General features: G+C 38.7%; 1 protein-coding gene across 15 annotated transcripts in view; it reads left to right on the top strand.

Annotated features, from left to right (window-relative positions):
* MEIS2 (Meis homeobox 2) overlaps positions 1-14,152 on the top strand; it is a 230,236-nt gene that overhangs the window by 47,632 nt on the left and 168,452 nt on the right. For 9 of the 15 annotated variants that reach the window (XM_028721686.2, XM_028721697.2, XM_028721702.2 and 6 more), the window contains exon 8: positions 6,433-6,534. The exons of the other annotated variants lie outside the window; for them this stretch is intronic. In XM_028721686.2, coding sequence (XP_028577519.1) covers positions 6,433-6,534 — 102 coding nt within the window. The remainder of the gene's footprint in view (positions 1-6,432; positions 6,535-14,152) is intronic. 15 annotated transcript variants of the gene reach the window in all.

Raw genomic sequence — 14,152 nt, 5'->3', positions numbered from 1 at the left:
AGAGACAAAAGCAGCGATCAGCTAATACAGCTCCACATGGCCTGACTAATTTATGAGAAAAAAACTGTTCTGTTCATTGGATCAGCACTCTGAGGAGGCAGGTGGAATTGTAGGAAGTTTTCATTGACTCTCTTGAGCAACTAAGGAAGCCACTAGAGATTCTTCTCAGTTTGAACTTTATCAGGGTCTACGCTTAATCAATAAGGTATTGGAAAAAGAATTAATTACTAAAGCAGAATAAAACAGCTGCATTTTAAACTAAGGATCTATCAATTCAGTAATCTTCCAGTTACAGGCTAGGTGCCGTGAGGATCATTTTGACTTCATGTAATGAGGAACTGAGGGAGTTTCCTCATGAACAGGCTGGGAATTCACATTAGCCTATTTCAGCTATTTGTCATCAGTACAACTCATTTCTCCTCTTCTGAATTATAGTTTGTGTTTGATATACTGTCAAACCCACAGAATTCCCATATTCATGGTACTGAAAGCATTAATGCGGAAATCATTATCACCATGAGAAAAAGTCTTAACCTTCCTGAGCCTCTTTATTCTAAAGCCTGTGGCCTGAGTGGTTTCATGCCGGACATACCTCTATTGTGCTCATTGTGAGGGTCAGGGACCTGCCTGTTGAAGAAGCAGTAATTTGAACAGAGCCTGTAAATGTTTCATCTGTAATTTCCATAATGGTGAATTTCAAGGAGGGCTGAGAAGGGTTATGGGAGATGAATTAGGTTTTTAGTGAGCTCATTAGGAAGCCAAACAGAGTTTAGACAGCAAGGCGGTGAGTGTGGCTGTAATCAGTTCTGCTCGCTTTGTTCCCTGCCTTCGGGACATTTTTTCAAAAACTTCATGGCAGGGGATGATGAGAATATAGTGAGCAGAGGCTACAATCTGATGGTTGACTTGTTGACTTGTAAACCTCTTAATTCATTTTTTGTTCAATTTAATCTTTTCTTTCTTAAGGAAAATTAGTTGAATGTTAGCCTTCTTTGCACTATTCACCTTTTAAATTATGCTCATTTTGAAGAGCTTGTTATGCCTGAATAAACATGAAATGACTTGGCATTTTCCCATAAGAGGCACACCCATTTTAACACCATGTATTTACCATTCCTGGAAATGTCTCATTAACTTCTGAAAATCTGTGAGCATGATATTTTTGGGCTACTGTAACACACCTCTTGGCAGTCACAGAAGGCAGTTTGGTTAATGCCTCATAATATCAATTTTTATTCTCGACATGAAGGAAGGCTCTCTATAGAAAATTGATGCAGTTTGCTCAGCTAATTTTCATGCTCATTCCAATTAATTTAACATGACCCAGATTTTCTTCCTCGGGCTCATCCTGACTAATTAGTAAGGCAACACCTAGAACAAGTTCTGTTTAATAACATTGAGGAACACTAGTTGTGAGTGATTTTGATGCTAATAAAGATATTCACTGGTGGGACAGATATTTGATGTCAATTATGGTATGTAATTTAGAAGTCCCAATGTGCTACAGAGAGTATAGGAAGGCTAGCAAATCACTATGGGGAGATAATGGTGTTTTTAAGTCTTCCACAGCACCTAACTACCCTGTGGGACCAATTAGGGTGTGGTGTGTGTGTGTGTGTGTGTGTGTGTGTGTGTGTGTGTGTGTTTGGTGCAACTAGTAGCATTGCCAACTAATTCTACCGTAATGAATGGGAAGGTGCTGTTTAGGAGTCTGGGAACCTTCAAAAATAGGTCCATGTCTGATATTTATTGAACTTTATCTTACAAGGTAAAAGCAGTTATGAATACAGTAAAAACAACTGCTTCAACAAAAAAGATGTTTTCCCCAGCTACTTGATCCAGGCTTCAAGTTTTTTGTCACTTATACGAATCCTTTTCTAGATGTTGTTTTTAGCTTTTTAAAAGGCACTTAAATTTAGATGTGTGTTTGTGTATGATCGCTTGTTTCACATATTGCAAAAACAATACAATAAACAGGACATTTGGAACACTGTAACTAATTTGGGAATATCATATATTTGTTTTTATTAAAGCAAACAAACCAGATTCTACTGTCTCGCACCTTAGTATAGATACATTTTTACCAGTATTTTAACTGGCATTGGAAAAGCTTTTTAAAAAGAGTAGAACAATGGAATTTGGGTCCAGTGAATTATATCATGCCTGCTTATGGGAATTGCCTCTTTAAAAAGCTTATATATGTGTGTGTGTGTGTGTGTGTTCTTGAATTCTTTGCCAACAATTATTCACTGGCTCTCTCAATAGACACAATTTTTTTCTGAATCTTTGCAGTAGTTATTAGGTAAAGTAAAGGGACCCCTGACCATTAGGTCCAGTCGTGGCCGACTCTGGGGTTGCGGTGCTCATCTCATTTTCTTGGCCGAGGGAGAAGGCATACAGCTTCCGGGTCATGTGGCCAGAATGACTAAGCCGCTTCTGGCGAACCAGAGCAGCACATGGAAATGCCGTTTACCTTCCCGCCGGAGCGGTACCTATTTATCTACTTGCACTTTGACGTGCTTTTGAACTGCTAGGTTGGCAGGAGCAGGGACCGAGGAATGGGAGCTCACCCCATTGCAGGGATTCGAACTGCCAACCTTCTGATCAGCAAGTCCTACGCTCTGTGGTTTAACCCACAGCGCCACCCGCGTCCCTGCAGTAGTTATTAGGTATGGATAATCAATTAGCAGCTCACTGGAGCTCAAAGCCAGCATGGCGTTTGTTTTTTACTCAGGAGAGAGTACATGGCCATGAGAGGTTGATCTGTTATTAATATAATGGAGGAAGGGAATAAGTGACAAAGTACATGTAAGTCCCTCTATCAGAACGCTCATTATCCACAAATTCAGTTATCCAAGCACAAGGAATCAGTACCCAAACCTCGCTATACACACCACAGATTCAGATATCCAAACAGCCAGAGTTTGGCCATTTCTTTACTTGTTCATGTTTTGCTGGTGGACGACAGCCATTTGGGGCAGAACCCAGGAAGGAAGGGATGGAGGAAGGGAGGGAGAGAGATCAGACAAATCAGAGAGCAGAGATCAGGCAGACCAGTTTTTGCCTCTCTTTTGTTGTTTGGCTGCAGGCATTTCAGGAAGGAACTATGAGATGTTCACCTAATGAATGACTTCCTAGGAATACACTGTGTTTGGAAAATGGGACCCATGCATAAATCTTACACCAAATCATGGGAACTATGGGTGGAAAAGATCTGCAGAGTAGGACATCTATTCTATTATTCATCTTCCCCTGCCTCAATAATGTAAGACCAGTGTTAGCCATGATTGTGCCAGTGTAACCCATTACTATACAGTTTTACTCATCAAATTCTCAAAGATTTACTCTCAGGAAAGTGTGTATGGTATTTTATTTGTTTGTATAGATACTTTTATACCATTTTTCTAGCTCTACGTTTTCAGTGGAACTTACAGTATAGTGTTAAAAACAAAAAAAATGCAACAACAGATATTTAAAAACAACGATAAACAAAACAACTACAGAGAGAGAGAGAGCGCACAATCAGTACAGTGGAGCAAAATTAGATCAGCGGTAATAACTCATATCTCTTTCAAGCCAAGGGCCTGTTGGAACTTGACATCTCATGGGATAGTAGGTTCTAAAGCTAAGGCATAGCAACAGAGAAGTCTCTGGCCAGTATTCCTGACAATTGAACCTCAGATACTGACCTCATGGAATGTTTTGTATTGAAACTATAGTGACTGTATCATCACTTCTTCAAGTAAGAAGGAAAAAATTCAGTGAAATAAGGTATCACTGAATACCCATATTCCCTATTGTGTTTCTCTAAATGCAAATAGGGAAATAATAATCATTTTCTCCCTATGCTAACTTTTTGTAAATAGTACTCATCAATTTAATCATGAACTTCTATAATATACAAATAATCAAAGTAAAAGATGCATTGCTAACATCAAAACTCTGAGCTACCATATTGATAGCAGATCCTTTTACAATATCAGTGTACTAAAATCAGGGAGAACTCTTTTAAGACGCACACATTTCTTAGTTCTATATATTTGTGACCCCATTAAGCTTACTCAATAATTGTTATTTTGTCAATGTGGCAAAATTAGATAGAAACATCTGCAAGGTGTAGGTTCTTCAGTAGCAAAATTAGTCCCAGTTAGAAGCAGCAACTGTATAATCTTGTAGTTGAAAAATGAAGTTGACTACTTTTGTGGTGATCTCTGACTGGTGTTGGAGCACGACAATTCTGTACTATTGGGTCAGCAATGAAATGGTGCAAAGTCAGCTGATTCTTTTTTTTTTTTTATCTCATCAAGAATGTAAGAATGTATTCACTAAGGGAAATGACTCCCTTGACTTGCATGATCATGAACTGGAAATTTGCTGTATCAGCATATTTAGCTAAGAATGCTACTTTACTGGTGGAGCTGAAATCTGATCTTAGAGCAAAGATATTTGGTCTTGTGTTGTGTTACTTTTTCAAAGACAAGTTTAACAGTTAAATTGGGGGGGGGGATGCTCCTGAGAATGCCTCTTTATGCTCTTCAGCTTCTTAGAATCACAACTGCTTAGGACCACAACCAAATACTGCATTTGGAAGTAACTGTAAACTACATGAATAAGCTGCAGAGGCCTCAAGCTTTCACAATCCCTTCCCTCTGGTTCCATGTGCCTGGGAGGAATTCAGAAGCTTGTACTTTTGTTTTTAGTTTCCCATTTAATCTGAATTGTGCATTGTGATTTACACTAACGAAGATTAGTGTAGCTTCGTAAGCTTCATCAGCTTCATAATCTATGGTTAGTTCAAGTAAGCCAACTTCATAACCCATGGTTAGTGTGTTACATCATTAGCCTTGGTTCACTTGGAACTGAAAGTTATGTTTTCTCAATACTGAAAGTACAAACTTCTGAAGTCATTCTCCTGACTGGCAGCAGAGGGGAAAGGGGAATGCACGAGCCTGGGGCATGTTGTGGCTTATCCATCAGGTGTTTAACCATGGTTTAGCATTGCATCCAAATATGCCTTAGATTCAGGGCTATTGAGTGCCATTGAGTTGACTTATCTAGCACACCTAGATTGTGACCTAAATGTGTATCATGGTGAAAAAGGCAGCCTCATTAATTTTAAACATCAGGGAGAGAAGGAAGAAGGTGCAGTTGCCTAATTTGGGACACATTTGTTTGCAATGATTATTTTTGTCACACAATAAATTAACAAACCTTACCACTAAGCTTATGCTTGTCTCCTCACAAGTCCCACTGAATTCATTGAGACTTACTCCCAGGTAAATGTATAAGGTTGCAGTCTTAGTATTCTTGGCTTCAAGCCCATAAATCACAGGTGTATTTTATAGTAAAAAATACACTTATTCCACCTTATTAAATCTTCACTGTGCTGTTTTCTATCATTATTTCTCAAAATTGGATCCCCAGCTGTTGTTGGACTACAACTCCCATCATCCCTGATCACTGGACCTGCTAGCTAGGGATGATGGAAGTTGTAGTCCAACAACAGCTGGGGACTCAAGTTTGAGAATTCAGTAGTAACTGATGTCATGCCTTCCAGATGATGTTGGACTCCAACTCCCATTATCCCTGACCATTGACCATGTTGGCCGGCCCTGATGGGAGTTATAGCTGATGCAAAGTGGGGCAAAATCATGTCAATAAACTCTGCTTCTCTTTTTCTCTCTGTGGCAATAAGCAAGGACCAGAGAGAGAGAGAGAGAGAGAGAGAGAATCAGATTGAAGCCACAGCATGGGAGTAAGGGTGGGTTAAGCCTTTCTCCTGTGCTGTCCCTCAGATTTCCTTTTTGTCCTGTGGCAAAAAGCATACAGGTATGTATATGGAAGTAAAACTAAAAGCCAAAACAAAACCCAACATGGCAATATATCCAATCACAAATCACCTAGCATCTTGCCCACTTTAGCTCTTAAAAAAGCAATTAACTTCACTGTGAAGTAGAGTAAACTTCTTGCATGTCACATCAGGAAAATGGTTATTTATGGAACCCCGTTGAAGCCCTGTGACTTATTTGCATAAAAAAGAACATTTCAATAAATTCCTATAATAAATGCTGCAGATTTTTGTTAGCAATTATAAATTTTCCAATTTATATTTACTAATACTGCTATTTTTTATTATTATTCTGGGACTGTAACAAGTTTAAAGGTCTAATACATGTAATGTAGTTGCTAGATGTATCCAGTATTAGTGTTTTTGTACATGAACGTCCATTCTCCATGTAATAGTAGCTACAGAGTTAACTTCAATAAAAGTGATTGCTGTCTTGTCGTCCACTGGCTTCAGCAGCTTTTAGATAGCAATGTATTTCCTAAATCAGAAAAATAAAATTTATTTTTTAAAGTTAAAAGGTTTAAGTTAAACCTGCAAAAGTTTCAGTGTTCCAATTTAACCCTTGACATTCTGGCATTTTCCAGACTGCCAGCCAAATGAACACTTTAGGAGGAGGTGTATAAATATGTCTGCAGCACCCAGAGAGTTAATCCACCCCATTGTGCATAGGTGTTGGAGCTCTTATGGTATGTAAGATCGTATAAAATTTAGAGTTATTATGTATTCTCCTTTAATATATGCGTTTTTCCAGTAAGCACCTTTTGAAAACTTAGGTTTTCTTATTGGCACTATTAGATATGCATACATGAGGGGCTGGGACACAGCTGGTATTACACCACACTCCAGATTTAGCATGCAATATCTTCCTCTCATCGTTATGCCACATTCAGTGTCATACTCTGAATAAGATTCCTAGCCACAATTTATGCAGCGGAGTGTTCCAAACTAATGCCAAACTCATTCAGAAGTAACAGATTTGACACAAGGCAGTTTCTAGAAATGGAGCCACCACTGATGAGCTGTGTGCCTGGTGAGATTGGCAGAGATGCAATGTCTCAGACTGAAAATGGAATCTCTATCTAAAGTGAGCTGGATAGCATTATTTGCAAATCAGTACACGGGGTTTGTTTCTCTCCAAACAGACTATATGTGGAAGCCAAGGTCTGGTTCATGGCTTGATACGCATGGTTTGTTTGGGAGAAACAAACTACAAGTGCTGGTCTGCGCATAATTCTGAGTTGTTTCAGCTTGGCAAAGAGAAGTGCAGGGAAGGCGCAGCAGTGAGCACTAGGATGCTGCTATTTCACAGCAAGCCATGGTTTGCTTCTAACTATGGTCCACTAGTTTACGCAAACAGGGCCACTAAGTTAGAACCACCATCGCCCCTCCATCCTCCAGTGGCAGCATAAGCAACCTAGCCCCATTGAGCCTCAAACATGCCCAAGACATACGACATTCAGCAGCCATTTAACAACCACTGAAACTACTTTGACTAATTGGAGCATTCACAGCAGCTATGATAATTCAGACCTATATCTTGTCATGGGAGGAACAAGGTAGTTCAGGCTCATTGTCCCTAGGAAGGAAGCTGTTGCAACTGCTTCAGACAGTAACTCCAGATTTGGTAGTTCTTGTGTGGCTTTTGGGCAATTCAATATTTCAACATAGAATTTATTGGGAATTATCTGCCAGGATTGGGGAGTAAGGGCTAAGTGAATGCATTATGGGAGGGTTCTGGGCAATGCATATATTTACCATTTGTTTATTTAGAATGCAGGTTATTTATTAATTTTTGAAAAGCCATTTAGCACCTGCTTCATTGTAAAGATTTCATGGCTGTTGATAGTATGAACTGTTAAACTGTACTCAGTGCTTTTTTCTGGGGGGATGCAGGGGTACCCATACCCCTAAACATTTTGTGACTCTAAGTTTGGCCTCACTGAGGGGCAGTATTTCAATATGACGAGGAAAATGAGAGTACCCCTAAATATATATTTTTTGGGGGGAGCACTGATTATATTGCTGCTAATACACAATGGTCACTTCTATAACTTTTGGTGAGCTGGAGGTGGTGTTATTCCTCCTAAAACAAGCTGTTATGCCTTACTGCATTTTTAGTAATAATGCTTTATGGGAGAGTATTTCATTTCAGCTCTATTAGGGTCAAACAGTTTTACTGCAGTTTTGCAACATTTACATTCAATTTGCATATATAATCCTGCTTTCAGGTAGTTAGCTGCTGCATCATTGTCATTGTAGTGACACAGACCCAGAAAAGATTCACAAACAGACAATCTGAGAATGTTTTGTTATATATATTGTAGCAATTTAAGATTCTCCTCTAGATCACATCAGAGAGCTTTATAATTCGTAAATAGTTCCTGGTTTGACTCAGAGTGTTCTGTTGCTGTCACAGTTGCAATACTGTGAACATATGGATTGTTAAATTTTGTTAAAGAAATTCTAACATTGGTAAATAATAGTTACAAAATATAATTAAAATGCAGTTGAAATTCTATCTAAATTCATACACATGCACACACAAATTCAAGAACTATAATTTTTCTAAAAGTGGCTCAAAGTGCTTTTAGATGCCATTGTTAGGTGGTTAAAATTTTATACCTGAGTAATAAAATCTTAAAATTGAGGTTTCTAATGAGAATATTAATAGAGCACTAGTAATATTACTGTACTAGGTACCATTACAACAGAGATGGCCATTATATAAAAAGGCAGTGGTACTTAACTGCATGTTTAACAATGCTTTCTGTTGTAAACTACTCTTCATTAAAATGTTACATTCTCTTCTTTAAAACAAATACCCATTTTTCCCACCATTAAAGATGAAATAGAATAATAGAATTGCAGAATTGGAAGAGACCACGAGGATCATCTAGTCCAGCCCTCTGCATTCACCTGACATGGGGCTTGAAGCCACAACCTTGGGATTAAGAGTCTCATACTGTACCAATTGAGCTATCCAGCTTCATAAAGGAACATGTTCTAATCTATGAAGCAATACAATGTTTAACATGATAAATTATCCACTTATCAAAGAGTAACAAACATCATTATATCAGAATGGCAACTTCAGACTGTCAAAGGTCTCAGGTGTATGTAGAAACGCTAAGCATGGGGTAACTAGCTACTCGATGTGCATAATTAGTGGCCCTAATCATGGAAACGTAGAATTGTAGAGTTGGAAGGGATCCCGGGGGTCATCTAGTCCAACCCCCTGCAATGCAGGAGTATCACCTTGATCATACATGACAGATGGCCACCCAACCTCTGTTTAAAAACCTCAAAGTAACAATTGTGCACTTGTATGCACCACTGAAAACCCAACCAATGAGCCTTCTTGGTGCTCTGATAACTAAGGCCAAGATTCAAAAGAGCTTGTGTTTGTACAATGGGATTTCTAAAGGCAACAGCTGATGTCCATGCTATATGACAAATAGCTCCTCAGTTATAATGTGGCATGAACAGGGGGAAAGGCAGGTGGGGAAGAGTAAGAAGTCAAAAGCTTTCTTACATGTACCAAATCAATTGGATTCTTTGGATCATAGCCTAAGAAACCTACTCTCACACAGGCTTTTACAGGCAAGGGCCCAGAAGATAAACAGAGCAAAAGGGAAAATAAGAAACAAAATCATGGCTAACCGAACACTCAGATACAGTTATTAGTTTATACATAATAGGCTGTTTAAAAACTGCACTCTAATGGAAATAATTTTAATTTTAATTAAATTTATAAATTTAATTATATCCAGTTAACTCTTTTAAAAAGCTGATGAAGTAACTTGTTTTAAAAATATATGGGCACTTAACTAATTCTGTTTAACCCTTTTGCTAAAAATTGTTTTTTTCTAAGTACAGCGTTTAAATAGCATGCTTATTCATAGAAAGCAATTACATTGAATTGAACTATGGGATCTATCTAATGTAGAAGCATTAGGATATACCTAGCAGTTCAAAAGCACAAAGTGCAAGTAGATAAATAGGTACCACTCCGGCGGGAAGGTAAACAGATTTTCCGTGCACTGCTCTGGTTCGCCAGAAGCGGCTTAGTCATGCTGGCCACATGACCCGGAAGCTGTACGCCGGCTCCCTTGGCCAATAAAGTGAGATGAGTACTGCAACCCCAGAGTCGGCCACGACTGGACCTAATGGTCAGGGGTCCCTTTACCTTTTTACAAGATGGTAATTCCACTGAATACAGCTGTGCTAGCCCAGTTCTAATGCCCATTGAATTATTAACTCAAGATAAAAGAGCATGATTTAATAAGGCTCTCAGTGAGAAACCAGTAGAATGTTTTAGCTGAATGCTTGCATGCTTGTTAGCTTGTGTATGACAAGGCTCTGAGCTGGCTCGCTTTACTTGGGTAAGATTGCCATTAAAAATCAGTGTGAGTCAAATCTGAATAAGAAAAGCAAGACTGGATCCTGGTGTCATACAGTTTCTAAACTATGTTCCCTAGATCACCCTCAGCTTCAAATATCTTAATTATAGCATTCAGTAACATTGTGGGAAAGTGTCTATGGATTTTGGTAACCTGATCACTATGGTCTTCCTCTTCTTGGTCTCTCTCTTTCTGTTTCTTCATGTTGCAGCAAGAGCCATGATAGTATCTGTCACATTCTTTGGATGACTTAAGGGTAGCAGTCTTCTGTGTTTGGGGCTGGAAATTGTGAACTGTGTTCACAGAAATGCCACACAAGGGAGGTGAAAAGCACATTAAGAAGCTTTAGCATTAGATAGTGCAGTGCAAGCAGAGCTGAATTTGAGAGCTGGAACTTAAGTGGGCATTTGTCCCTGCTCTATTCCTTAATAAAATCTGAGCATTAACTGTAGTAAAGGGCATTTGAGAGCTCACTAAAAATGAATCATTGGGATGCTCAGCAGAGCTTTATTATGATATATTGTGAAGAACTTTAAAACATCTACTATATACTTACATATATACCGACCAGAGATGTCTGTTTATTATAAATTAGAAAAAAAATTAATGATTGCTGCAGAGTATGAGCAATGTGTTTTGTTATAAGATTCTAATTTTCACCAGTTTGAGGTGGGCAGGATTATGGCTTTTCCTATGAGACTTCAGTATGTTTGGCCTATGTGGAATTTCTATGTGTGCATATGGGGAAAGCTTTTAAAATTAAAATAAGATTTACTAAAGATGGAGTTGGAAAGAAAAAACAGGGTTTCTTCTCACAACAAAATTACTTGTCACGTGTATGCAGGAAATGTATATGTGGTAGAGAGATCCATGTATGAAAATCATCTTGTGTGAAGTGACCCCCTCAGATAAGATTTCAGCATTCATGCCTGATAAGTAGAGTCTAAAATGTCTTAATCATTACATGGTTGGTAATTGAGCACTGTAGCAAGCAAATAAATGTGAATGAGCATGTTCCTGCTACTAGGCTGCTGCTGATGACTAGTTAACCAAAATGAATTAACAGAGAAGACATGATTAAACTATACTATTAACTAACTTGTTAGCGACAGGGAGAAAATGGAAGCACATTTACATATGTGTCCATCTGTCTTCTTTTACACTTTTGTCTTCAGCCACTGGGTGAAATGGTTTAAATCCAAATAGCAGTCTGATTCCCCCCCCCCCCCGCCCCCACAGCAACATATACTTTCTTTCCTCCTGTTTATTGAAAGGAGGGAGGGGTTTTCTTGACAATAGCTGGTTCTTAATAGCTCTCTTAAGAAATCTCATTTCTATGACCACATTAGCTATAATGTGAGTGTCAGAAGAAGAAAAATCTCCATGGATAATTTTGGGTTAGTTAGTAGATTGTTATCATCTCAATGTTGCCGAAATCCCTAATCTCAGGTCAGCATGAAGCTGCAGTGGTTACAATCCTGTTGCCTGATGCACTATGAATGAAAGTGCTTTCTGTCAGAAACATGTGGTCTCTTCAGTAGATAGCCTGTGTAAATCCTGTGTAAATAGAGGGAGACTAACAAAGGATGAGCCCCTGCAGCTCAGAGCATTTGGAACCATTTGGGGGCTGAATTTGCTAAATGCTGCTTATACCGCCTGAAAAGTTGAAGAGAAAGGAGCTTAAATTCACTTCTTTTTTCTCTTTCTACTCATACCCTGGGGGGAGGGTGTTCAGGGCCAGAGAAGCTTGAGGTAAGCCTAAGAAGACTGTTTTTTTCAGCGGCCTTTTGAGTGTGAAAAAGGTGGCATGGGTCACTGTCCCTTCTCTAATGTTGGAAAACCCACACAGTTAGTAAATGTTGCATGTAAACTAAAGTATTTCATCCTTCTCTTTACTCCACTGCGTTGGGCCATGAACTAGTCACTGGAAGAAAACCGAAGAATTTTTTTCATGTTAACATTTCTAGACAGTTTAGCACAGCAGGATTGTAAGAGAGCCCAACAATTAACAGATTTTCATAATATTCTATTTTGGAACTTTTAATAGGGAAAAATATTACTTTGAAAACCTCCCAAAGAAATAAAAATAAGAATTCAAAAGTTTACATTAATGCCTAGTTGTGCAATAGGTAAATACTGGGACAAAATTTTCAACTTCCTTTAATTATCTGTAGGTGTTATTCTTAGAGGTTTATAGGTAAAAGGAATGAACAGAAAGCCAATAAGGGTAGTTCACAAATTTATCAGTCCAACAGGTATAAGTCCCAACACATTGGAGACATTAACTTGGTCAGAAAAGGGAATAGTTCATATTCCTTGCAGGGTTTTAGCTGAGAAACTACAAAATGAGCAACTAACTTGCTGACTCTAATAAAATGGTAACACAGGGCAGTATGAAATTAATGAACATCATTATGTTAGGTCCATTAATTTCAATGAGTAACACGTAGTTGAATGCCACCCTTGGAGTAATATCATGAGTGGCAGGTCACGGAGCAGAATACATTGATGTAGCTACAGTGGCCTCTTCTGTACAAGTGGGTTATGTCCATCTTACGATAATATATGCCATTTGCTACCATAACTTAAGCAGAATTAGCTGGCAGGGTGCAGACTTAAAAACCTTTAGGCTGGGGTGCTATCACACCCCTTTTCTTTCCAGTTCTGAGCTGATCCTTGTTTATGTGATTGATTTTGAACAGTGAACAGGAGCAGTAAGTCTTTGTAGAATCACACCACAAATAATACTTCAAGTGCTGCTACATTGGTAAGGATGACAGTGGTATAGCAACATTAGACTGCATTGCTAAACCAGATTGTTGTGATCTACAGGAGGCCAACAGTAAGCATTATAACACTGTTTTGTGCTCCCTATATGGTATTTGTTACATAGCACAGGAACTCACAGAATTAAGCTGTAACCACAAACCTGTTATTTCTTGCATGGGCGCAAGCCACAAACAGAAAATGTACTAGCAGAAGAATCTTCCTCCAGATAGATTTGAATTGTTACCAAATGTGTACGTTGCAGAGGAATCCTAGGCTAGAACTAGATGTCATTAATGTTCACAAAAGCCCCACAGTTTGCATTCTCCCTGGAGGTGATTAGTTGAAGAGACCCAGTTGGCATATTGCGCTAGTGGTGTCAGCCATTGCTGCCATAATCCAGAACACCACTATGTCTTTTTGTATAGTTAGATGTATATATGAATAAGTGGCCATGTGGTTTGGGCCAATTATATCCATGCCCAGGAGACCCTTTGTTTCTGTGGAGTTTCTTGGGCATGGCTATAATCAGCCTAAACTATATGGGCACCTATTCTTTCAACAATGGGTAAAGAGGCACTTGCATGGTTAAGGACAGCAGCGCCGCCACCACCATGTAAAATTTGGTGCAGTTTATAAATTAGACCTCAGTCTTGGGAAGAGGTGGAGTAATGATTTCTTGATGTGAATAGAGATTGGCTGCGTGTTCTATAAACCGTGGCATTAGAGGGACCAGTGTGGCATTGAACCAGTGTGGCATTGCGGAAATGACGTTGAGCTTTAATAGAGCAAATGTTGGTCTGCATGTTGGATTACTCACATCCATTTTAGTTTCGGGGCAAATCACTATCCTTCGGCTTTAATTTGCTTTCTGTAGCTTTCCTTCCAGGGTTATTCTGTGAATGAGGGCCAACACATTGTACTGCCAGTACTCAAAAGGTTATAGATCTAAACAGTAAGCCAAATAATATGCTCACCTAAGCAGTTATCTTAAGTCTTTCATTGTGTTAAACTCAGGGCAAGATTTATTTAATTTTTACTTTAAAATCTGTGCTTTTTCAGCACAGGCATGAAACCATTCCTTTCTTTTAAAAAAAACAAAACCTTTTTTAAATGAGCAGCATTATTTTTAGAATAA

This window comes from Podarcis muralis, chromosome 1 (genome assembly GCF_964188315.1).
Source record: "Podarcis muralis chromosome 1, rPodMur119.hap1.1, whole genome shotgun sequence".
Taxonomy (NCBI): Eukaryota; Metazoa; Chordata; class Lepidosauria; order Squamata; family Lacertidae; genus Podarcis; species Podarcis muralis.
This window is presented reverse-complemented; position numbering and strand designations above follow the sequence as displayed.